General features: G+C 40.4%; 1 protein-coding gene across 5 annotated transcripts in view; it reads left to right on the forward strand.

The window, feature by feature from the left end:
• Positions 1-1,644: 1,644 nt before the first annotated feature.
• The window catches only part of HASPIN (histone H3 associated protein kinase), a 41,416-nt gene continuing 17,186 nt past the window's right edge, over positions 1,645-25,874 (forward strand). Inside the window, exons 1-7 of one of the 5 annotated variants that reach the window (XM_072413163.1) lie at positions 1,645-1,811; positions 2,187-2,379; positions 13,991-14,146; positions 15,664-15,772; positions 16,451-17,749; positions 18,073-18,265; positions 18,465-18,544. In XM_072413163.1, coding sequence (XP_072269264.1) covers positions 2,189-2,379; positions 13,991-14,146; positions 15,664-15,772; positions 16,451-17,749; positions 18,073-18,265; positions 18,465-18,544 — 2,028 coding nt within the window. In that variant the 5' untranslated portion in view covers positions 1,645-1,811; positions 2,187-2,188. Of the gene's footprint in view, positions 1,812-1,951; positions 2,028-2,186; positions 2,380-4,180; positions 4,242-9,457; positions 9,638-13,990; positions 14,147-15,663; positions 15,773-16,450; positions 17,750-18,072; positions 18,266-18,464; positions 18,545-25,874 lie in introns of those variants that run through there. The other 4 variants (XM_072413164.1, XM_072413168.1, XM_072413165.1 and 1 more) reach the window with 4 other exon arrangements.

The raw sequence follows: 25,874 nt of genomic DNA on the forward strand, positions 1-25,874 counted from the left end.
ACAGTAAGCGAACTAGAAACTACAACCTTACCCACCATTCACCAAAGATTCTGTCTGTATTTCAACTGAAAACACCAGGAGGTGAAGGAAGTCATTGTCCAAAAAGAGCACCAGCCTGGGCTTCCATTAAGGTCAATGCAGGACCAGGAAGTGCAGGTTTGCTCTCTGAAGGCCTAGGGCTGGAGTCCTCAAACTCTAGTACATAGCATTGAATGATATGTCATTTCCCAGCATAGTCCTTCCTTCCTCTTAAAGCCAAGAGGACAGAGATTTGGAGCAAAAAGGTTATAATCAGGGTTTTCTTCTCATTGAATAAATGGAGTTCCGGCACTTTTTTTCAACAGATTTTCCATGTCTGTAAAAGTTTGCGAAGGGGAACAGCTGTCAGTGAAAATGAATACAGCCTGCGCATGCTTCAATATTGGACAGTGGCGGAGCAGCCCAAACGCTTGGGAAATGTCATCACATGCATCATCATTGAGGAGGGCCGGTTGTTTAAATGGGCCTGACAATTTCCCTGACACAGTGATACATGCCGGCTAAGCTGTGGAAAAGGTAAAGGAGAATTACAACTCTAAAGCCCTGATAAATACGACCCTTACTCTCTTTTCCTCACATACCTCTGTATTGGGGTATCTGGAGGACAAGGGGGGAGATGCATAGTGTCTGGACTTCCACCAGCTTTTTTCTTACACAAAATACACTGCTCATAACAGAAGCAGAACAGGATCGTAGAACCCAAATATCGTGCATGAACTGAAAGAGGGTGAGACAACGGTCACCTTCTGTACATTCTGCTTAAAGGGGGGAGGCACTACAACTGCCTCTACATTGGTAGTGATAGTTGCCCCTCCTAAGTGACAGAGATAGAGCCCTATGGGCAATAAGTGAAAGTATCATACAAAATTGGAGAATACCTTACTTAGCAGACCCTTCCAAGTCCCCTATCTCTAGCTATCCATTGACCCTGGCAGATATTGCACAGATAAAACCTTTTGTATATTATGTGAACCTTGTGAACATACCTGAAGATCCCCAATGCATAATGAACAGCCCAAGGTGGTTCATTCACACAACATAGGCCTAAAAGCATACAGATTGCCATTGCTATGTATAAACAGGGCAACATCTACCCATAACACCAACAGCAGGACAGAAGTTACCCAGCTGGATGGACCCAATGTGGGATATCCCAGATATAGGAGGAACTTGGAGCTTTTCTGCTTGTTATTCACAATTCCTGTTCTGGGGTTTTACTAGGAACCTGCATGATGGGGAAGATTCCCAATTGCAGGGCCACAACCTAATTAGCACCCCCTGCAGGTTAGAATAGATTTTAGTCAGTCAGGTGTTAAAAAAAACTTTTCTGTTTATGGCATTTGTGGGGAATGGATTTGCATGAAGTGGCCTGACTGCCATCAGCTGCTCATTACAACCAATCAGAGCGCTCCGCCAGTGCCGTCTCGTGTTTGGAAGAGGACACTTCCGGCTTCTCTGCACAAACCTGCCTCTTCTTTTATAATGCTGTTGTGATTGGTTACCATAAATGAGCTCCACCCACACTAATTCATCCTTTACTCACACTGGACGGTTGCTTTAAATGGAAAGCTCTCCCTCCTAACTCGTTGGTCCCGCCCTTTCCTGGGACCTATTCCACGCAGACGGGAAAGACGCTTTTCCCGATCAGTTTGTCTGTCAGGAGCTTTCATTGCCCGTAAGAAACATGGCTGAAGCGAGCAACCACGTGATCGGAGCGGGAAGTTTGAATTTGCGGAGAAACCGGAAGTGGATGCCGAGCTTCCGCTAGAACGGTGAGTAACCAGATTCTTCTCCGGCGCTTTATAGGGCTCTGGAACCCCGAAGGAAGACTTGTCACTGATATCAGTGTAGGGCCTGGTAGTCTGACATTTATATAGTGAAGAGGACCTGTCACTGCCAGGATAGAGCCAGTCTGACATTTTAGAGCCAGTCTGACATTTTATATAGTGAAGAGGACCTGTCACTGCCAGGATAGAGCCAGTCTGACAGTAAGTAGATTTATTGGTATTCTCTTCTTTTCCACCACATGGGGTTTGCTTCGGTCTACCAGGGTTTCTGGTGAGCGTGGTGTAGACTCTGCAATGATTGCCAATAAGTAGGTGAATGTTGGTTGAAATCAGGCTTTATGGTTTTGTCTTTATCTCCAGACATGGCAGAGAGACCTTCCAGTGGTCGTGGTGGGGTTATCCGTACCTACGGCCGGCTTCATCCTGTAAGGAGGCTGCAGCAACAGAAATGGTTATCTCCAGCAACTGACCGGAATCATCTTTTCTCCAGCTCATCATCGTCCTCTCACCTCTCCTCGCCCTCAGATGATTCTGACTTTCTGCCAGCAAAAAGGTCAGTTATTTTCCTGAAAACTATAAAACTGCTTTCTGATATAATTTCAGAATTTTTATGATAAGGTCTATCTGATTGTTGCATAGTATTCATGAGTCTTTGGTCTATTTGTTGGGTATTTTGATCCCTGTTCCTCCATCTTCATCTCAAAATTTGATAGCACTGTTTCTCTATGTCTCTGGATCTCTGGCATGAGATCCCCGGCCCTCCTGGTCTCTGGCCCGACATCCCCGCCCCTCCTGGTCTCTGGCCCGACATCCCCGCCCCTCCTGGTCTCTGGCCCGACATCCCCGCCCCTCCTGGTATGGGACCTCATGCTCCTCTTATAGAATATTTAGGCATGCACTGCCGGACTTCTTTAATAAAATAAAAAGCTTAAAATCAATGCTTTCTTAAAACAAGAGCCTTTTTGAATATTGACCAGGAAGGAGCCTTTATTTTTATTACCAGAGTGACTGTGGGAGCAGTGGGCAATTGATGAACTTATAGTTTTGAAAGGGCAGCATTATCCATCAATTTTCAATCAGATTTCATCTAATCAATATCAGTGGTGCATGCCAGTAAAGCAATCATTCTCCGAAATATCCATCATTTTCTGTGTCATGTATATATCTATGAAAGGGTAGGAAAAGTCTTAAAATTGTTTGGTAAAAATTTAGAAAGTGGCTGTGCAGTCCGACATCTCTAGTGTAAAATAGAATAAACATTCTTTCAACATCTATCTGTCCACCCCTGACTGAGTGCTGGATAAGGTCTTACGCTGCCTGTCAGCCATCTCATCATGGATGTCTGACCGATTCCTGAAACTCAACCTGGATAAAGGGGAACTCCTCATCATTCCCCCCTCACATTCCAAATCTTCCCCTGATATATATCTAACTGTTATAACACTGTTATTCCCCCCTCCCCTCAGGCATTGTTCTGCCCTCACATTTACCCCTCATATTCAGAATATTGTAAGCTCTTTGGGCCCTTTCCGCCTCCTGTGTCACTGTCTATATCTGTCTGTCATTTGCAACCTCTATTTAATGTACATCTCTGCATAATATGTTGGTGTTATATAAATACTGTTTATTAATAACTCTTCTCTTTCTTTGAGTTGTGTGTTGATGTAGATTCACTGTTTTTTTTTGTTATTTCGATCCTGTTCTCCCTACTTCCTGCTTGGTATTTAGATAGCGTGTTCTATAGATAGCTAGGCATGCACAGCTGTACAGGTGTTTCCCCAAAGGTGCTGCTCCATACTGCTGCCTGCAGCCCTGCTACCTAATAGTGTACGGCTCCTGTGAAATCCCAGCATATACTGTGGTGGGATTGGTAGGCCCACCCAGATCCTAGCTAAATGTGTGGGGATCTGTGTTCCTCCTCAAGATCTAATTGCTTGGGCTTGTGTCCCCCCTTTATTCCCTGGTGAATCTCGGTGGTGAATACCTTTGTATCGTTCCCTCATAATTGGGAAAGTTCATCATTGATTTTGATTTTTCCTTCATTTGTATCTTTGTTAAAGGGTTCTTGTTCATCCTTTTCTCTGGGGTCCCTTTTTACTGTCAATAATGATTCCTTTTTTTCTCCTCCTCTCTGGATCCTTTTTTATTCTCCTCTCTGGATGTTGTTAATATGATCCTTTTTTTTACCCTTCCTCCTGGATCTCGGTAACATGATCCCTTTCCTATTTTCCCAATGAAAGGATCTCTTTACATCTTCCTTTCTGAATCTCCCTGAAAAGCTTTGATGGGGAATTCTCAGTGAATGGAGGAGGGCAATGAAGGGTTAATATAAACTGAAAGTACAGGAAGTTTGTGGGCGTGTCCTTCCTGGTCACATGTTACTATGCGATGTCAGCTGCTTCGCTAGACAGTTTGGTATGTGGATGGGTACCCCCCCTCACCTTACCACCCCCCTTCTAGCACCCTTTTCTTGATCTATAAACAGTCATGTTTGTATACCTTTGGATATCACAATATTTACTATAGTTGGTTCTGTATTTATTTAATATTAACTAGTAACTGCTTTATATACCTGGAATGTACACATGGGATATTCTTTTTGTCCCATGTGTCTCTTCTAAGAGTTCTACATATATGGCCTCCTATATCCTGCATATATCCCCCTGGCTATATGTGCTTTGTGTATTCTACATATTTCACCCCTCCTGTACTTGGCCTTACTCTGTCTCTTCTATATTAATATTAATAAACAGGATTAATATAGCGCCAACATATTATGCAGCACTGTACATTAAATACTTACCTCCTGTATCCTCCCTAAATCCCCCCTACTGTATGTCCCTTCCTTATAATCCCTACTATGTCTCACCTATATGCATCTTACTGTATATTCTTCATATATACTCTCACTGTATGCCCCTCCTCCAATCCCCTATACTGTATATCCTCATATATATACTCACTGTATGCCCCTCCTCTAATCCCCTATACTGTATATCCTCATATATATACTCACTGTATGCCCCTCCTCTAATCCTCTATACTGTATATCCCTCATATATACTCACTGTATGCCCCTCCTCTAATCCCCTATACTGTATATCCCTCATATATACTCTGTAATTGGCAGGTCCAGTATGGATCATTAAAAAATACAAATTCTGAATCCAGTTAGATTTCTTGACCACTCTGACCAGATTTGTTTCAAATTTTTTTCTGTTTCCATCATTGCAATAGCCTCAAGGTCTGGGCTAATCAGAAAAGGAGCCAGGTGCAATTTGTGTGTTTGGGATAGGCAGAAAGGTAGCCAGTGTAAGTGCAGGATTAGCTAGAAAGGAAAATGGGTAGAAATAGAGATCTGGCTTCACTTCCACCTGGCTCCCTTGCTGGCAATCTCAGATTCAGCACTTGCACCTGGCTCCCTTGCTTGCTGGCCAGATGCAAATGGAGAGTTTGAACTAAGCAAGCAAACGAAGTGAATGCTGCATGTGTTGTAGGGTTAGGGCTAAACAGCCTAAGGAGGACGTAAACCCAAAACAAAAACTTCCCTTCAATCCTGCAGAGTAGTCGATCCATCGGGAGGTTTCTTCCATCAGCTACCACGTCATCCCGGTATCCGGCCAGTGTGCCAGGCGCCGCCATCTTCTCCTCTTCTACATCACCCGACGTAGGTGATCAGGTGATGTAGATTGGGGGAAAAAAAACTTACTGAGCACACTGTGCATGTGCAATTTTTTTCTATTTTGGTGAAAGGGCAGCCAAGAGCCTCCTGGGATGCGTGACGTAGGTATCCTGAGAGGCTCTGTGCTCCCATTCATTCGAGAATTAAGAGGGCGGTGCTGCACCCTAGACAAATGGTTGTCTACCCTTTTATGTAAAGTGAAAGTTCTGAGTTTAGGTACACTTTAAGGAGCTGGGTGCAATTGTGGGTTAGGCTGGTAGATCCTGTAAGTGCGGTGACATATTGCAACCAGTCAAAATATGTCTGGACTCAGTCAGCCATGAATAGAGGCCTATCATTGGTTGCTATTGGTTACAGGATTCAGTACCTATGTACTGAATAGGGCCTGCATGTAGAGGAAAGACACACTGGTCTATCAGATTTTGCCACCTCTAGTGCTAAAATCTCTTGGTGCTACCTAATCTTAACCTAACTCATGATAGTCTAATCTTAACCTTCTAAGTTTCTATCCTTCCAGGGAGCAAAATATTTTGGGCAAAGAAACCTGACAGAACCCCATGAATAGAAGGGGCAGTGCTGTTGGCACACAATAGAGGAAGGTATGGATCTTTCTACTGCCAGCTGAAACAAAAGAGCCAGCCACCTGCATCTCTTCCCACCTGTCTGACCTCCTCCTTGCAATAGGTCTTCCTGCAGGCTATTAGTTGGAAATTGTTTAACTACAATGTTCTTCCCAGAATTGTTTTCCAGCTGGGTGAGGGGAAGCTGCAGTTGGGTGGTCAAAAATAAACAGGGCAACACACACAAATTTAGTGCTCCTAGTTCTTTGTGTCATCAGTGCCTAGTAACCCTGATAATTATGTCTGCTTTCTACTGCTACCCTGTATTTTGTTTCAACTTTTTAATGTCCTCCCCCTTGGGACATCCATTATCCATTGCCTTTGTATTATGCCCCAAATGTCCGGTGCCCGTGTATTGTGACCCCGTTTCCTGGTGTAAAGAATGTAATCTCTTCTAGGGGTGTAATAATGTAATCAAAGTAGTGTAGTCATTTAGTCATAGTTCATATGAGTGGTGTAAAAAACGTAGACATTGATCATTTCCAAGCACTTACTAACCACTAGGCACCCAGAGGTGGTAAAAGCTGGGCTTTATCAGGAGTTTATAAGTTCCTGCAAAATTTTTGTTTGTTTTTGCATGTAGCAGTACAGGGGGCAGCACGGTGGCTCAGTGGTTAGCACTCTGGCCTTTGCAGCGCTCAGGCCCAAGTTTGAATTTTGACCAAGACGCTATCTGCATGGAGTTTGCAAGTTCTCCCCATGTTTGCCTGTGTTTCCTCCCACACTCCTACAAACATGCATTTAGGTTAATTGGCTTCTCCCCCCAAATTGTCCTTAGACTGTGGTAATGACATATGACTATGGTAGGGACATTAGATTGTGGGCCTTTTTGAGGGACAGCTAGCCACATGACTATGGACTTTGTAAAGCTCTGCGTAATATGTCGGAGTTTGTAGGAGCTGTAAAAATACTGTGTTATATTAATGTAGCATCTCTCCCCAATGGAGATGGGGGTGGCAGTGAGTGGTCTTCTATTGTCAAACCTGCAAATGTTTTTAAGAACTATGGCTGCAGTGCAAGCGCTACATGCCTGGCAAGGTGCAATCTGCTAGGTCATGTGCAGGATTTCTTGCTCCTGCCACATGTCTGAGCCTTCTCTTGCATAGCAAACCTAAACTCTAGTACACCATGGATCTGATGTGGACAACAAAGGGTTAAATTATTGAACTTTAATGAACTTTCAGCAATCCTGCAGCTTTGCTCTTTGTTTTGAAGGAGAAACCCACAATATTACAAATCTATACTTCTCAATCTCAGCACTGAGCAAAGCAGGCAGGTTAAGATTCACTGACTGCTGTGTAAAGCCTGGACTGAGCTGCTGTCATGTCTGGCAGGAAGGGAGATCGATGCACAGGCTTTGTAGGGTAGCAGCGTGACCCCTGTTCTAACAGGGCCCCAGTACAGCAGTCCCCCCTGATGATGCCTCTGGTCCTTCCATATCCCGCATCTATCACACCCACAGTTTGTGCCTGCTATATTGTACAGAATAGCCTGCCTTTATCCCTGTTACACTGACTGCATGTCCTGCCTAAATCTAGCATATATCCCGCCTATGTTATGTTCAAGTGTCATGTGTGTCACTTTTGGGAAAGAAAAAGAAAAGAACTGTTATAAACAGAATTGCGAAGATGGATAAAAGATCACCCCTTCCTTCAGTACTTTACCTTCCCTATTAAAAAAAAAAAACACTCCCAAATATCCCATCAGTTGGTCTTCCCAGATCCAATACATTGCTTCAGAGGAGATTCCTAATTGTCCTTTGCAGAGACCAACACATAAATTGATCATGCCAACATTCAGTAAGGACTGGCACATGAAAGTAGAAGGAGCAAACCATAGGGAGAAGAGAAGAACAAGGTAAGAAAGGGCCCATTAGGAAAATAGGAACATAGAAATGAAGAACAGCAAAAGAGGAGTGAGAGAAAAAAATGAGGGGATTTGGTGGAAACAATCATATGCTTATGTGAGGTTATTAGCATTTAAGTTTTAATATTCCTTCCAGTAAACCCATGCCTGGTAGCTGTCAGAGACTGAAAGTAATGTCCTCCAGAAGTCACAGTTCTGTTCACTTTTCAGGTCCATAAGCTATTCATAAGAGGTAAGGTCCATTTCCAATACAGGGGGTTGCAATCCCTAGCAACATAGATAAAATGGATCAATAGCTAATGTTTTATTTTGCTGCAAGAAAAAGGATAGTTTGTTTTGCAAAACAGTCCTTGTAAATTATTGTAAAAATGGAGTGCATCTGTGTATTAGGACAGCCTTGTATGTAAGAACAGTGCAGGAACTAGTGCAACAAAGTACCGGAGGTGTCTCTTTACATCACCAGTGCGTTGCTTCACAATGCACTTGGAGTTCCATATCAGAGCAAAAGCAAGGTTGCCTCTGGAGAGCGAGCCTCAGGATAAGTAATCCGTTAGTAGTATGTCCAGAGCATATGCCTGCCTTAGCCACATATATTGCTCAAAGACTCATGATGTGGGTGGCTAAATTAAAAGGGAATAGGCAGACAAATGGGAGAGCTGATGGGATCTCCAAAAATCAAAGCTGAGTAGACAATTTGTGCCCTCCACATTACAGATGTAGAGCAATAGGACCACAAAATAAAATGTTAGGCCTTATGTGGGGATCTCATGGGGACAGAGAAAGCAAAAACTGCTGAAGAGGGGAAAATGGGAAAATTAAAAAAAAAAAAAAAAAAAAAGCATCGAGAGGGAGAGGCAAAACCCCAGGTATGGAACTCTATCCAGGTGGAAATATGGGGAAAGAATACAAAAACGGCCAATAAAAGCAGTAGTCCCCAAAAATGTTTCTAACCTCAGCTGTGTTGGGCATGAGAAGGACGTAATAGGAGCAAGTGTATAGGCCAACAGCACAAGAACCCCCACGGAGCTGTCACCTGGGAAAGCAATTCAGGACTAACTGTACGGAATATTGGCTGTTGCAACATTTGAATATAGCATTGCATAAACCAACTAAACAGAACCTTAAGCCTGTGACACGTGAAAATGAAAGCTAGTGATGTGTAGAAAAAGGACATCAAATAATATTGACATATAAGTGCATAAACATTACTCATGTTGAGTTCCCGATTACAGTGCAAGAGTCCACAGATTGGTGAAGAGCTGAAGAAACTGTACTAAGTCCAAACACATGATGATTCATCCATGATGATTCCCCAGCCTATGACATCTAGGTCAGTCTAATAAGACCGACCATTACAGGCCATCTTATGTCAGGGTTCTGTAAGCGAGTGAGTATCCAGAGCTTGGCATGTGGATTCATGATGGCAGGGTGCCCACCTTTGTCTAGCAGGTCTCTGAGATCAAGAAAATGTGGCAAAGGGATGCAAACAATTCAAGAACTTAAGAGAATAGGAAGAAAAGCAGAAATTTTCTTTGGAGTGAGGTGCACATACTGATAGTTGATCGAAGGGGAAGCCCCAAGGATGTGAGAGCTCCAGCTTCTGTATCTTATCCAAGAGTGGGTGATAACCTTCCCATCTGGAGGTAATGCCAGCCACGTGAGCTCCTTTAACATCAATGAGCCCATTATACCAGGGGGTCCACGTGACAGAATTATAGAAATGTATTTTGCTGATCCCATCACCCGGTCTGACCATAAGGCCTGGGACCAATCGCTCAAGGGGGAGAATATTGCCAGTCGGGTGGATTTGTGTATGTTAATGTTATTTATGACATCCTGATAGTTATTCATAGCTAAAGATTGGTTGCTAAGCTGTTTAAGTGTGGCTCTTACTAGGCCACGCAGGGACATTTACCTTTTTCTCCTTGAGCCACTGCGTGAGTCATTGTTTTTTTGGATCCTTCTTTAGGGTGGGTCTACACGAACAGTTTTTAAATGCATTGAAACGTTCCTACTGCGTTTTATCTGCATTGTTATTTTATGCAAATGCATGTTTATTAGACTTTTAAAGCTTGCCTTTAAACCATTGTAAAAGTCTATGCCGCGTTTTTCTGCATTAACCCTGTGGTTTCATTTTTAAAACGTTGCAAGTATTATCTTTAACGCTCAAAAACGTGCCTCAAGGAAAGGTCCTGGTGTAGATTGGCTCATTGGACTTTTAAACGTTGGGGAACATGTGTAGACTAAGCCTTACTTATCTTTTATCCATCTCATTGCTCCTGTTTTGTTTTGTTTTTCTTTAAAACTTATTATATTGTGTTGGTGCATTAAGCAAATTAATTTTTGTTTTCTATTCAGGCTACAAAGCAACAATGTAAATATTTTGAAGGAGGTGATTCTTTTTTTATTTGAACTGGACATGCACAGTATGACCATACAGCAATGCAAAAATAAATATATAGTTATTGTAGTGTATGATCACATCTAGAAATACATGTTGATTTGATGAAGTATATCGGAGAGCAAACACGAGGAGGACACTGTAAGGGTAATGTGACCAAAATTCAGGGGGAGAGGAAAACAATTTTATTGAAAACTGGTGCTAGAGAAGGCCGATGTAATTGTTTCTGAAGAGAATGATGATTGCATATCTGTGTGAGGAAATGTGTTTTGAGGGTGCATTGGAAGATATTGACCTACCAGTTGAAAAGTTCACGGAGTGGATATGGATGTTTAAAATTAAATTGTGAAATCTAAGGACCCAATCTGAACTCTTCAACTGGTAGGTCAATGTCAGTTATTTAATGTAAATCCCCCTATTGTCTTAATAATAATGATAATACAGATAGTAAGATCATTGATACCTCATTTGGTATTCAATCTAGCTCCCTCAGATCTTATGCTTTTATCTTATTTGATTGTAAGTTTTATGGTAAAATAAGCGAAACAGCATTAGGAAGATTTCTCCAACCCCGCTATTCATTTTCCACAGTGTGACCTCTTTTCACCCTCCTTAACAAGTATCTGTTCACGGGAAATTTTATTTCCCATGATACTTTATTTCCATATTTGGCTTGATCCACAATATTCTCCTTATACATATATATTTGTGGTTACATTACACCATTACGTGACTATTATATGATTCTACTGTTATAAACCTTCCTTTATATGTTGTTTCTTTGTATCAGCCTTTTGCTGGTTCTCACTGCCTGAAGAAGCCTAAATCTCAAAACGCGTCGAGGTCTGAGAACAATTTCCATCAAAATATATCTTTTTTTTTTTTTTTTTTCCCCTTTTGCTTTAAAGAACCCCCTACTATCTCTTCTTCTATTTGAATTACTAAGGGGTTGACATGATCTTATATTGGGGCAAAAAAAAAAAAAACGACCAATTTATACCCTATCCATTTCAAACCCCTAACTCTCTCTTTACAAAACTCTCAATAACTTATCCTCAGTCATTTCCAAATACCATTCCAACTGCAACCTTTGCTCTGCACTCCCCACCTTGACGACCTTCTTTTGCATTCTGTATTTGTCATGAGTTTCACCCTCGCTTTTAGCAGTCTGTCACACTGGGAGTTCCCATCTTTTCAATGTTTTATCTGGATTCTTCATGGCCAGTGGATGGATTAGCAAAGAGTTGCAGCATCTGGGTAGCAGGAAGAGAGGTAGATTAGATGAGGGGAAGAGTTTACTAGGAATGATGCCGTCTGTTGGCTGCAGAGAATGATGCTGCAGTTGTCATACAGGATATGATGAGGACATGCATTTAGCAAGCCCAAGCAATTGCCTTAAAAGTGTTTGTGATAGCCTGTGTGAATGAGGAAGGGAAAAAAAGATTTATAGCGTGAAAAATAGATTTCTCCCACAATTCACAGGGTCTAGGTCTGTTTTTACTCCCACGGCTCAGCAATCTTGGGGCAATGTTTGCTCTGATTACTGACACTGGAACTTATTCTATTCTTAAGCTACGTACACACTTCCAAATATTATCGATGGTAAACGAACGATCCTGCACGATATCTGCGAACGATCGTATAGCACCGATCCTGTACATACAGATAACGACACGATCGTTCGTAGATATTGTACACACAATAGATGCGATCGTTTGAACGATACAGGAAGTTACGTGCACCACAGGAACGTTCGTTCATCACGTATGCTCAGACCATGGACGATCAATGAACGATCGTACACACGATTGATGGTCAACGATCGTCGTCCAATCCGATCCGCCGGTCCGGTCGTTCATTTCCAACGACTTTCCTCGTTCGTCGGCGTCGTTGGTTACTTTTTTTACGAACGATTTTTGCCCAATCGATCGTTCGTCATTCGTTCGTCGTTCATTTTGAACGATAAAAATTGGAAGTGTGTACGCAGCTTTACTTGCCGCAGCCCCCCCTTCCCCCATTCTAAGTTTGATTGCAAGTAACGGGACTTCTGCATTAAAGTATGCATGAAACAACTTTATAATTTACAGTTGCTTTTATTCTGTAATCACTCATAGCCTCCTTTCAAACTGGGCAGTAATGCATTTAACTCTCTATCTGCATTTGCCACAAGTCTTTGGAGTTTTGATGGTGTTGCTGAAAACTGAGAGATACAGGCATGGAGTGCATTGGTGCCAGGGCCCACATGGCAACCTTGGTGGGTGCCTGGGTTCCAGTGGGTATCCGGGGTCCTGGTCCTAGCTAGATATAGTACAACTGATGCGGGGGGCTTTAAAGCCACACAATCCATTCTATATGTGGCCATGGCTCCCCTTTTTGGTCCCACCATTCAGTTTCTGCTTCCAGGAATTCTGCAAGGCCACTTCAGGATTGAGAGCAGACAGGATTTTGGGTAACACTGATTTCCTGACCTTCGCTTTTATTCCGTTTATTTCCTCCAAGTTTAGATCTGTCAATGGCAAACTGAAAGTAGCCAGGAAAGAAGCAATGTGAGGTGTGTTTGCATGTGCTGGAGGAATCAGGGGTTGACTAGACCTTCAGGAAAAGTCCCCTTTGTGTCCAAAAAAAGGCTACACCGTGCATAGTAATAAATGTTTTACAACTAAAAAGATTAAATCACATACTCTATGCAATGGTGGCAAAATACCAGCTTTATTAATACATAAAACCAACACAATAACACTTCACGTTTTTTTCTGTAAGTTGTTTATTGAAAGCTGATATTTGAAATACCAACTACTTTTTGTATATAGTATATGTTCTTAGTATATTGTATGTTACACAAAAAAAGTTCAGGAATTTATGTACAATAGTGGGTACTAAAAATAATGTAGAGAATGGCCAGAAATACATTTTGATGTCATTGAACAAGTACAACATAGACAAGATTGTACCTAGGGCATTATTTAGTTCTTAATCTGGCTATGCATGGTACAACATCCTTTATGTCAGATTTGCTTCCCAGCTTTTTGGAGTTAGAATCAAATGGGAAACCAGGGAACTGGCGGGATCACAAGATATTTAAAATTAAAAAATGGAGAAAAAAAACATAATAGGCAAATGTCAGAGTGAGAGTTGGGAATGTACTTATAAACAATTATACATAGTATACAATATAATGTAAAGCATATTAATATTTAAAACTGATTTTTTAGTATTTTTTAATATGCAGCCCTCATTAAATTACGTGTTATTGATACTGTCATAAGCTTGTTCAGGGACGACTTCTTATAAGGTGACAACACTCTTGTCCATGTTTTCGTGCTCCTTCATTGAGCTTTTTGTACTATGTGTAGAAACAGTCGCTTGTTCTTCATATCACACAGGCATGGTTCACTGTTGTTTCCATCAGGAAATCCCCCCTGAGAAATGACTTAAAGAAGCTGAAGGAGATCAGCACTACTGAGATGAAAGACAGGAACCAAAGATTATAAACATGAAAGTTTTATTTTTACATATACACAGTGCACACAGTAAGATGCTTAAATTAAATGTGCTTGTTTTTATTTGTTTTTTTTGTAACAATGTCTCTGTTTAGTAAGAAGAAGGCCAACTGTACAAAGAGACTGAAGCCTCCTGAGAAGACTGCAATCTCCAGGAAAAAGAGAAAGAAGAAGAATCCCCATACAAGCAAGCAGAAGTCTGACTCTCCAAGTGAATTGTCTGATAAGGAAAATGAAATCATTCCTGCCAGGTATGCATTTCTAGTGTTGGGCAGGTATTTGAGCTAAGCTGGAAATCTGTTGCAGTTTTTTTTTTTGTTTTTTTTTTTTTTTAATTTCCTGTCCCTCGCTAGACAGGTTTCATCTCGCCCTAAGTCCATCTAAAGCCTGTGACGAGAAGGCAAAAAATTAGAGACTAATTGTCATTGGGACAAAGACCAAAATCTGAGGGGATTCTAATTACTGAAACATAATTGTGTCTCAATGCTTCCATTTGCAACATGAAATGATATAAAATCTACTAGAAGGCCTTAGATTGCCATGCAAACCTGACTTTGTCCCAATCACAACTAAATAAAAGTTCTGCTTTACTATATGGGGACTGGCCCGTCTGTTCAGCATGTTTCCTCCCTGGCTATCATCCTGCTTCTGTCCAGCGACAATGGTATTGATGAGGAATTTTGACACTTATTTACAGAGTATTGTTTTGGGTCTGTGAGTATAGTATAGATTCACTCTTCCATTCAAAAGTTTAGGGTCAGCTAGAAATATATTTGTTTTCCAGGTAAAACAAAAAAACAATAAATTAATTGGATTAGAAAATCATACATAATGAATACGAAATGGTTAGTTATTGCTAAAATAATGAATTCTTTTTAAAATTGTTCTTTCTTGCAAACTTTACTTTCTTCAAATAATGCTCCATTTTCTAGCCACTCTATCCTACACCGAATACTGGCTGTCTGCTTCTAAGTAGTCCTTCCATAGTTTTGATTTGTGCTTTTATTTGACAAAATCGGTTCATACCAAGCGCTGTCCACAGGGTGTGGCATGGCATTGTAAAACGGTCCTAGCTTTTGTTCTTCAGGTATTTACACCTTGTACAAATCTCTCCCATTTTACCACCACCAAAGCATATTTTCCAATCTTTTTGTTTTTTGTCCATCTGAGTCTTTTATTTTATTTTTATTCTCTTTTGGCCATTCCTAGATAGGGATTTTTCCAGCTTCCCAGAGTGGCCTGTTCACTGTAGATGATGAGACAGTTTTCCCTTGTGAAGGGAGTAGTACACACCATTGTTTCTTGGTAATTTCTCACATGGGATAGCTTTCATTCATTGGTATAAGAATAGACTGGCAAGTTTCAGCAGAAAGTTTTTGTTCCTGGTCTGCTTTGAGTTAGTAGTCGAACCCACATTTTCTAATGCAAAAGATACTCCGATAGTCGGAAGGACTGTTTTATGGCTTGTTTATTCAGTGTAATGCTTTCTATTTGTACTAAATTAAGGGTTTTCCAATATTCAGCAACCTTTTACACTGACAGATGTGCATTCCATTGGAACGTACGACTAATTGTTGCCGATAATGGGCCATAGTCAAATACAACATTAACAATGGCAGGTCAGTATTTTTGATAGATTAAATGTTATTTTATTAGACAAAACAAGATCTTTCTAAAATGAGGATATTTCCAACTGATCCGTAACTTTTGAATGACCGTGTATATAGGTTACATAAACACACATCCCTTATTACCTTTCTCCCTCTAGGAGTTCTCCTCTCATCTTTACTACACCATTTCGAAAATTTGTGACCTTCCGACGTAAAGCTCCACCTGTCAGTATGAAGCCCCCGAGTGGGAGACCCAAAAGGGAGGCGGTAAGCTATAATCTTGCTACCTACCAGAGAACCTACTAAACAACCTACCATCTTTTGGTTGAGAAGCAATGTTACTTGGTGGAAGCATCTGATTGTGTAGTAATTTCACCTAGGGGGAAGTGTTTTAGCTTCCCGTTTTAGTATTTAGTCCATTCACAAACTCAGACCATTTCTGTGACTGAAAGATATAAATACCTGTAGGTCACACGCACATTTAACTCTATATCTTAAATGTTTTGCCATGATTCCACTCCATATGGCTCATATGGTAGGAAGTTTCAAGGGCTGGCTGTAGTGTAGTACAGGTATAATTTCATTTATAAATTTCTACTAGATTGTAGGGTATATTAGGGTTAGTAATAATAATGACTATAAATATATAAACCATCATTGAAAATATATTTAAACATGGAAGATATGTGGTAGTGTGAATTGTAGAGCCTGCATAGACCCCAGGTTGTGGGTTGTATGGAACTTTATAGAGACTGAAGTGTGGGTGATAGAGCCTTTATAGGCTTGGAGTAAAATGTGAATGGAGTGAAAACTGTACAGCCCATACTGTCATGGGCTTAGTGCAGGCAGTAGGATGGCTAGGAATGTGGTGAAGCCGTTGAGGCATGAGTACTCGGGGTATAGGCAGTATGACCCATATACCCATATATCTTGTGTTTTCTACAGTGCACATCTTTATCTTCTGACTCTTTTCATGACTTTGAAACGAAGAAAAAAAGGAAGCGCTCTATGAATGTTATCAGTATTTTAGATTCTTCTACGGACACTCTAGCCAGTCCTCTTCAAAAAGCACCTCTTCTCTCTAGCACACCATCTGTTCTGCTGACTGCCATACCAAGGACAGAGAAGTCTTTTGTGAGGCAACTGGCGCTGTGTGAGCCCCTGGAGGAAAGTGTTATAATATGTTGTTCTGAACCCAATTCTACTGATGGAGTTGAAAAAGAAGCCCTATTGCATGGGGACATCACAAGAAGAATGGCCCAACTTAAAAGTTTGGATATAATTTCTGCTAATCGAGAAGATGAGAATAGGGTAGGACAGCAATGCAGCAGAACAGATGGGAAAAACTATATGGGTGTATCAGAGCTTGGTTCACCCATAAATGATAGTTCCGCTGATGGGCCAGGATCTGGGGTAAAATGTCTGAGCATAAAAATGCCCCATGGAAAGTCCTCTTTGTGCCTTTTATCTCCTGTCCTTGGTACGCCTTCACTTATCTGCCTTGATGATAAGAACGAAAACCACAGTAAGCAGGACAACAGCATTTTCTGTGCCAGCCCTGAGCTTTTCTCTGCTGATGATTTGCCCCACATCAATGATACATCTTCACTGTACCAGTCTGGGAAAACTTCTGTAATGGACTTCCTGGCCAATAAAGACACCCGGTTAGATTGCAGTCCTTCCAACGGGTTCCTAAATGAAATTTCAGAAGATAAGTGGAAAAACTTCAAAAGAAAATCGTTCCAGCCAGTTGTAAGATTGAATTCAGACAGTGTTGCTGAATATTTGCAAAGGCAGAACAAGATACTACAGGAAGACTGCCCTCAGAAAGTTCAGCTTCAAAAAATCAATGTAGATAATTTAATTCTTCCCATGAGGGACATGAATCTTCGTCAGATGCAACCTGTTGTACAGCTTGATCGTCATTCTGTTAATAAATATTTTAAGGATAAAAACTTGTCTAAGACTAAAAGAACTGAGCCCCTGCTGCACCTACACTCTTTTGGCACAAATCTAACTTCACCATCTTTAGCTATGGGAATGAAGACCCCACTTGTGACGTCCTCTATGCCAAAGGGCAGAATACTGAACTCGGCTGCTCACCAGGAAACCACTGGAAGGAAAGTTTGTATTAGTGGATTTAGTGTGAAACGATGGGGAAACTGCAGGAAAAAGGCCACCAAGGCCCAACAGCAGCTTTCTTTCCAAGACTATGGTGACTCCTCCCTGTTACGGTGTAAGGCGGTAAGAATCTTTTTGGATGTCCCTAATGTCAGAATGTAATATTGACTTTTATAAATGGCTTTATGGGATATTTTGGGGCGAGGGAAAATCTCTGTGAATGCCAAAGTAAAACGTTCCTTCTCTTTTAGTTTGGTAAAGCTTATTCTGTGAAACAATTTTCCACAGAACAGAAAGGGAGATCTGATCTTTTTATTGGAGTCCTGGATTGCAGATTAAACCGACAGTTTTAGTTTTAGATGGACAATACAGTTTAAGGTAGAATTTTGTTTTATTTTGTGTCTTCTAACTGGAGTGATATTTTTCTTCCTTAATATCTTTTCCAGGATTTTTCGAACTGCGGAGCTCCCTCGCCTCTTCTCTTCTCTTCTTCACTGTTGACCTCATCCTTTCTAAACTCTTCAGCTGTCAAGAATCTCGACCTGTCTACAGATTCCTTTTTTGTTCGAGACCCTCAGAAAGATCATCAGCGATGGGCACGACTCAGAGCTGCTCTTTCACTTCACCGCAAGAAAAAAGGTGAGGGAAATGAGTTACTCTGCATTATGTGTATACTGGAAGGCTGAACTGAAACTATTAAATCTTTGCTTTTGTATAATCTCTGAAGCTTCCATAAAAAGTTTAGTTTTGTACTAGGTGGGGCTCCTGTGGAAGATTTAGTTATCCACTTTGTAGGGCCTCACATTGATATTTAATTCTTTTGTTACTTTTTCCTCAGTTGAAGCTGGTCTACCATCCAACCAACCTACTGACAGAAAATATGGGAACCAAAATGCACATGGCAACAACTCTTCATTGGTAAGGCTATCCTATCCTCAGCAGTCTCCCTTGGTATACATAAATAAAGTGCTTTCCTCAAGTCCCTGTTCTGACCAGTTTCTCCTATTGTGTATGAGTACAGTATAATAAAGTAGTGTTTAAGCAGTTGTGTGCAGAGTAGAGAGAAATGCCGAAGGGTTGGATGTAGGGCAGTATCTTTAAAAGGTTTGACAGTGGGCATTATAGGCAGAAGTATTGTGCATAAGAGTAATCACCGTTTGTGCCGAAGAAGGGTAGAACATGAGGCAAGTGATAAGTAAGGGATAAAGAGGGTGCTGAAGAATAATGCAGACTGTAGATAGAGTGCAGGAGAGTAGTGCTAGGTGATAAGATGCGACTCAGCATGTGCAGAAAGCAGTTCCAGGAGTATAAAGGTAAGCTGAAGGTTCAGAGAAGAATATGGAGAGTACGATGGCAGGTAGTATGCTCGGGAGAGGAGTGTCAGGGGATACTTTGGGCAGTATGTGCAGAAGAGCGCCAGTGGTTATAATTGGTAGGTAGTATGTGCAACTGAGGAATGCCAGGGGTCTGATGGTGAATAGTACATGCAGGAGTGAAGCAGTGACCAAGTAGAATAAAAAATCTTTTGTAAGAAAAGAGGGGGGATAGTGTGGAAGGACAGATTGATAGGGAAAATTATCAATGTGCTTTTTTTCTAAAGTCATTTATTCCTTAATGAGAACTAAACCCAAAACAAAAAAAACCCCACACAGACTGATCTGCCGGATTAAAGGTATCTGTCGGGAGGTTTCTTCCATCAGGTCCCACGGTGTCCTGGCATCCTCTTATCTCTTCCAGGTTCTTCATCCTGCATCACCCGATCTCGCACTGCGCAGGCACAAGATCGGGTGATGTTGCTTAGGAAAAAAGATTGCCGATCAGTTGCGTGACATGGGTATCCCGGGAGGCTTTCCACTCCCATTCTGTCTTGATCACCGTGGCAATCAAGACAGAAAAGAGAGGTGCTGCCCTTTTTTATGTAAAGTAAAAATTTGTAAATTAGGTGCACTTTGAGGTCCACAAAACCTCCGATGCCTCTTTGTTCATTAGTTACAGAGGTGGTTTACTAAGCCCTAAATTTGTATCTGACCCCTTCTCTTCACTGACTTTCAATTACCTCCCTGGCGGTAACCCCGAGTGTGGCTTGGGGTAAAAAAAAAAAAAAAACGCTGAAAGCGGTAACCCTGAGCCACACTCGGGGTAGCTAAAAACAAACCAAAAAAAAAAACCCAAAAAACACTTACCTGGTCCCATCGGCGTCCTGCCCGTCAGGCAGGTGCTCTTCTGCCAGCGAGTGCACTGACGTTCTCCGGGATTTCCTTGTGACGTCCATGTGTGCGGGAACCGCGGTGGGGAATTGAAATTGTTTTGTATTGGATTCAATACAAAATAACCATTGAATCCAATACAAAGTAATCATTATATTATATATATAATTATTTATGTATATAATATATATGCTACTGTATAGTTATATTACAGGTTTCATTATTTTAATGCACCCTTGTTTTAAAAGATTTGTGTTTTTATTTTTTTTTTATTTAAAGTTTAATATTAAATTTATTAAATATTGAACATGTTTCGGTGATTTATGCCTAAGAATTATAGGGTTACAATATAAAATAAATTTCCATGCAAAACAATGTACCGTTTTTAGAGAATAACAAGAAAAGACAGGGTTTTTTTGGCAAATAAAGAACTTATGTGTATTCTTCAAGTAAACAAGGTGTACAAATCACAATAATATGAATTTGAATCACAAGAAAACAAAGTGGCTAAAAACACATTCAAACTAAGGCATCCCCAGTGTTACAATAATAGGGAAATTCCTCACTCGATAGACAATCAGTTGTCTGACTATAAGTTGCAACAGATGTGAAAAAAGCTCAATAAATCTCTATTGCGACCCAATTCGGGCTTCATCAGGGGATGCATAGAGAAAGTCAGAGCAACTGTATAATAAAGTATATCATTAAAGATACTGTACAATGAAAAATGGTAGTATACAGAATAAAGTACAATATATGTAACGTCACAACAAAACAGTGCGTCACTCATATGTCATGTGTCGTATAATGTGTATAATAATAGGAACTGATATTATATATATAATATATAAATAAATAGCTATCACTGCAATATATAGCTGTATATGGAATAAGATGTCAATAATTGGTGTAATGAACATTGTATGATAGTGTGAGCTGCTGATTTTTGTTATCCAGTAATGTAAACTCATAAGTAAAAAAAAAAAAAAAAATGAAAAGATATATAAAATAATACTTACTCAGTAGTTAGGATGACCTAGAAAATAGTATAATCTATTGGTGAAGGAAGGCATGCATTGTTACTGCAAACATCAGATGCAAAAGATAGCAGCCTAGGGTCGGATTACCCTCCCTAGCGGTAACCCTGAGTGTGACTCGTGGTAAAAAAAAGCTGCTGAAAGCGGTAACCCCGAGTCACACTCAGGGTAGGTAAACCTATGGGAAGGTTAGTAAATACAGCCTTACCTGATCCGCCAGCGTCCCGTGTCGTCCATCACCGCGATCTCTGTCCTCTTCCTTCTTCCTCCAGTGTCTTCTGTAGGGCGGGGCTGGGCGGGAAATTCAAAATCCATTTGTATTGCATTCAATACAAAATAAATGTATTGAATGCAATACATTGTATTTATATGTGTAAAAGTAGTACATTGTTTTCAAGAACATTTATTTTACTGCATATATATTAGTATGAGTATAATATGTATTTTTTTAAAAAAAAATTTATATAGATTTTTTAATTTATTCAATTTATTATTTTTACTTTATTTTGTGTTTCAAACTTCATTATACTCATACTATTATATTATACTGTAAAATACAGTTTCATGAAAAACAATGTACCGCTTTTAGACATAAAAAAATGAACCGCTAGGGAGGTTAAGGCAAAATAAGCCACAATGGCTCCGAGAAGACTTATTCTGAAGATGGATGCCTGTAGGTGTTACCAAAGAATAGTAAATACGGTGGTGGAAAAAATTAATGATGATTCATTAAGGCAAAAAGAAGTAATCTATCAAAAAATGGAAAAAGGGGGAGGGGTGTGTATATATGAAAGGTATATTTATACAATATGGTACATGATAACTAAAAATAAAGTATATGCAGGCTCACAAGAAAAAAACACTCGATATGCATTCTGGGCAGGTGACTGCTGTCAACTTTAAAAGCCTTTAAAGGCATAATTAGTCACTTGAGTGAGTACAAGCTACTGCAATCCTGCGAGTAATGATAAAAGTAAAACTCACTGTGTGTATCAGAATTCAAGAAGACAAAGCATGAAACATATGTAAAACTGCTAGGGGGACTGGAAGGGAAATCTCCTGTTTTATACAGGCTTAGGAAATGGCGTCCTGATAGGTAGAGAGCGTGCGCGTCAATTATAACATCATCACGCCACGAATGTAGCTGAAACACTTCCCCACTTCTCCTGGTGCCAACATCCCGTGGCTAGTCAAGCTGTTTGATAAAACCACTTGACAGTCCATAAGATGAATGTGGACTAACGAGGAGGAGTCTACCATCCAACTGCTGCATGGAGTTGCAGCAATAGTGATGGTCCGCAGATGTCACAAGGCATTGCGCTCCGGGTCCCCTGTTAGTTGGGGGAGGTTGGCACCAAGGAGAGGGACTGGGTGGAGAGATGGAAAAGAAGTCTAGAAGGGTCCTGCTTTATAAAATATGTGCGTGGGTGTGAGCATAAGAATGAGTGATGTAACAGCAGTTCCCAATTACAGATTTTATAGATCATATTGATCAAAACAGACAAAGAATGGTAGTAATGAGAGCATACATTATTCATAGATTATGCACAAATAAATAAAGTGTCAGACTATTTGCAAATTATACAGAAGATCAAGCCTAATGTTAGTACAGAACATGAATAGGGGACAAAAGCAGTGATTCATATTTATTGATATAATGTCTCCCAATGATTAGGACATATAGGTTACTGATCTTAGGAAAGGATGTAGTTTCAAAAAGCAATCATGGTATACTAGAATAAAAAGATGGCAACTATATAATGAGAGCATACAATATTCAGTCTTACAATGAAAATGATAGTCACTAAAAACCTTGATGCCAGTAAGGTGGTACGTAAGAGAGGTGGTACAGGCAGGTGGTGTTTCTGCTGATATTTATAATGTAGGAGGTAGAACATATGACATGTAAAGACAATAGGAAAAATTATAAAAGCATAGATGAAAAATTGGCCATGGATACATTGCAACTAAGCTTTAGTTGGAAAGGATGTTTATATAGAAACACCAAATCTGGTGGTTAGTAAAAGTAGATGTGTGCACAGAAGTTATGAAAATAAAGTACCTAATGAGATAGGAAGGCTTTGAAGCTCATGACATCATTTAAGCCTGGTTTCTTGGTTGCCAGAGCGTCCCAGAGCGAAGAAATTATTAACTTTTGGATCATAGTTGTGCTTCGTGCCTACATGGTAGCTTAGTGGTGTCGTGATTTTTGCCTGAAGGTATTGAATACACATGCTCATAAGATCCTTTTCTTGAGCTGTCTTTTGGTTTTGTTGATGTAAAATGATCCACAATCATAGGTAATCAGGTATACTAAAAATTGTGTTGTGCAGTCCATGTAGGTATTAGGGCCATTGTGAATTTAAGATTGAAAGTGTTGATTTGTAATGCTGTGAAGAAATCTTGTAGAGTGTTTGCAGGGCCTGACCAAAGTATCAACATGCCATTTATATATCTCCTCCAGAGTAATAGATGTTTTTTAAATTTCCTGTGGGTTTCCATGTTTCTTTCCCACTCACCTAGATAAATATTGGCATAGATTTGGGCACATTTTTAGTGCCCATGGCCACTCCCTGAACTTGAAGGTATGTCGTATTGTCAAAGGTGAAGAAGTTTTTCTCCAGAATGAATTGAGTAGTGTGTAGTGACAATATGAAGGTGTTCATGAGAAATTTCTGGTTCTAAGGCGTTTCTTACCATCTCAATGCCTTTGTCATGAGGAATGCTACTATATAGTGCCCTTAATGTCAGTGGCAACCAGTATAGTATTCAGGGGTACAGATAGGTTATTCCTGAGTTTCAAAAGCTCAATAGTGTCTTTAAGATACTATAGCAATTGCGTTACTAATGGTCCTAAATAAGATCTACTAATTCACTAGCATTCATAGTCAGTGAATTCGCTCCTGAGACGATGGGTCGCCTGCTTGGGTTTGTGGGGTTCTTGTGGATTGTCGGTAAGATGTAAAAAGTTGGTGTCAACGGACACTGAATCCGTGGGTAGTCCTTTTGTTTTTTGGTCAATGATCTGCGAATAGGCATCCCACAGAAGTGAATGGAATTCCTTCTTGTAGTTTTCCACTTCGGATTTATGAATCTGTAGGTACCACACTCTGTTATTTATTATGTTTAAACAAATTGAGTTGTAATGTTGTGTGTTCACCCCTTTGACTCCCTTATCGGATGGTTTAATAACTATATCTGTCTTTTCCTGAGTGATTGATTGTTCAGCACAGATCTGATCAGTCATAAAACTCACGGAACCAGAGTTAGGTGAGAATGTGGTGCTCATGATATCCTTAGTGACTTGATCTACAAACAGATGGATTTTTGGAAACTGCAAAATCTGCAGAAAGGAGGTAGACTTCGGTCTTCTAGTGATGTCCATTGGAAGTTGTCTGATGCACATACATGCACTTTAATACTAAGTTCCTAGCAAATAGTCGTAAATCTTTGATGATTTCCAATTTGTCAGTGGTATGTAGAAGCCTAAAGGATAAGCCTAGTTTTAAAATGTCTTTTTCAGTAAGTAAGATTATATGATGATCGATTGATATCTATGTTCCTGGTTCTTTCCCCTGCCTGGGAAAATAATGATCCATTGAACCTTTCCCGGGTAACAGAGAGGCAAGCTGCGTGTGTAGAACATCCAAGTGTTTTTTGGACGTGTCCTTGGAGGTAGGTGTAGGCTTCAAGGTTTTCTCGGTTGGGTCCTTAGGGGTAGCTCCTAAGGTAAATAAGGATAGACTCCCAATGTTGTTGGTTGTGTTTCCGATAGGATATTTGAAATGTGTGGTGCAAGGGAGGTTTCCAATGGCGATGGACTTGTCACATTTGGGAGAATGGTGGGCTGGGTTGGGGGGCAAGAAAAGAGCACCCCTCCAACTGGTGTGGAGACACGAGTTTTACTTGTAGTAGGGGTATCCTCAACGGTTGGTGCTCTTTTCGGTTCTTGACCCAGCTCATTATGGTCACACACCTTTTCTTACCTTTGGTTGGTACTTCGAGTTGAGACAATTCCTGTAGTAAGGTAGGTAGATTACATGATGAGTGTTCTGGGGTAAAGGAGCAGTGATTGGTTGAGTAGAGGAGGATGAGGACACATTAGTTTTGGTCTCAATTCTGTGAGTTTGGGGGACTCCCATTTGTATGCCATTTTATTTATAAACACCCACTTATCTTGCTGGAGTTTCTTGTCCTTAATAAAGATATTCGTGTTAAATTTTTCAAGTTGACTCTTCAGATATTAAAACTTATCTTGAAAAGTTACAGTATCAATGAGGGTAGTATTCTGAAATTGGAGGGATTGGATATCCAGGTCTAATTTGGTCATTTCATCCTCGTAGTGTGATATTAGGGTTTCTGAACACGTATTCAAGGCATTCTCCTAGTCTTTTTTCTCGTTGTTCTCTATATTCTGTATTAACATGGGGTTGGCAGACCTACTATTGAGACCATAGGCAGGGTCACTCTCTCTATTAATGCATTTTCATGTTACAGCTTTTGGCGTAAAAATACTGCCATAATTAGACCACCAAGGAAGTTAAAAGAGATGATTAGTGCAGAATGTGAAGTTTTGAGTTTACTGATCTCCACCTGCTCAGCATACAAACAGTAAAGATTTCCTTAGCAGCCTTTTACCACAGCAAAGGGGAGAAAGATCCTGGTGAAGGTTTCTGGTTTCCAAGTGTCAAAGTTTGGTACTTCTCTAGATCTAAGATTTTGGGGCTGGCATTTATAATTTGGTTACAACCTTTGTGGAGAATCTGTAAAACAATACTGATCTTCTGTCCATGTGTGTCTGCTGACATCCTTTAGCAGATGGCACCGTTGTATTGGGGGCAAGTCCCTTGACTCAGCTGATCAAAGCACCAGAGGGTTATCAGATAGTTGTCCATTATAACTGCTTATACTAGGTACTGCTAGGTATACTGGGTACTGCTTATACCTCAGATACCTGCCATGTAATGTATATTATTCATCTGGGTTTATATCTCTCTGCTTTTA

Source organism: Pyxicephalus adspersus, chromosome 5 (assembly GCF_032062135.1).
Source record: "Pyxicephalus adspersus chromosome 5, UCB_Pads_2.0, whole genome shotgun sequence".
In the NCBI taxonomy this organism is placed as follows: domain Eukaryota; kingdom Metazoa; phylum Chordata; class Amphibia; order Anura; family Pyxicephalidae; genus Pyxicephalus; species Pyxicephalus adspersus.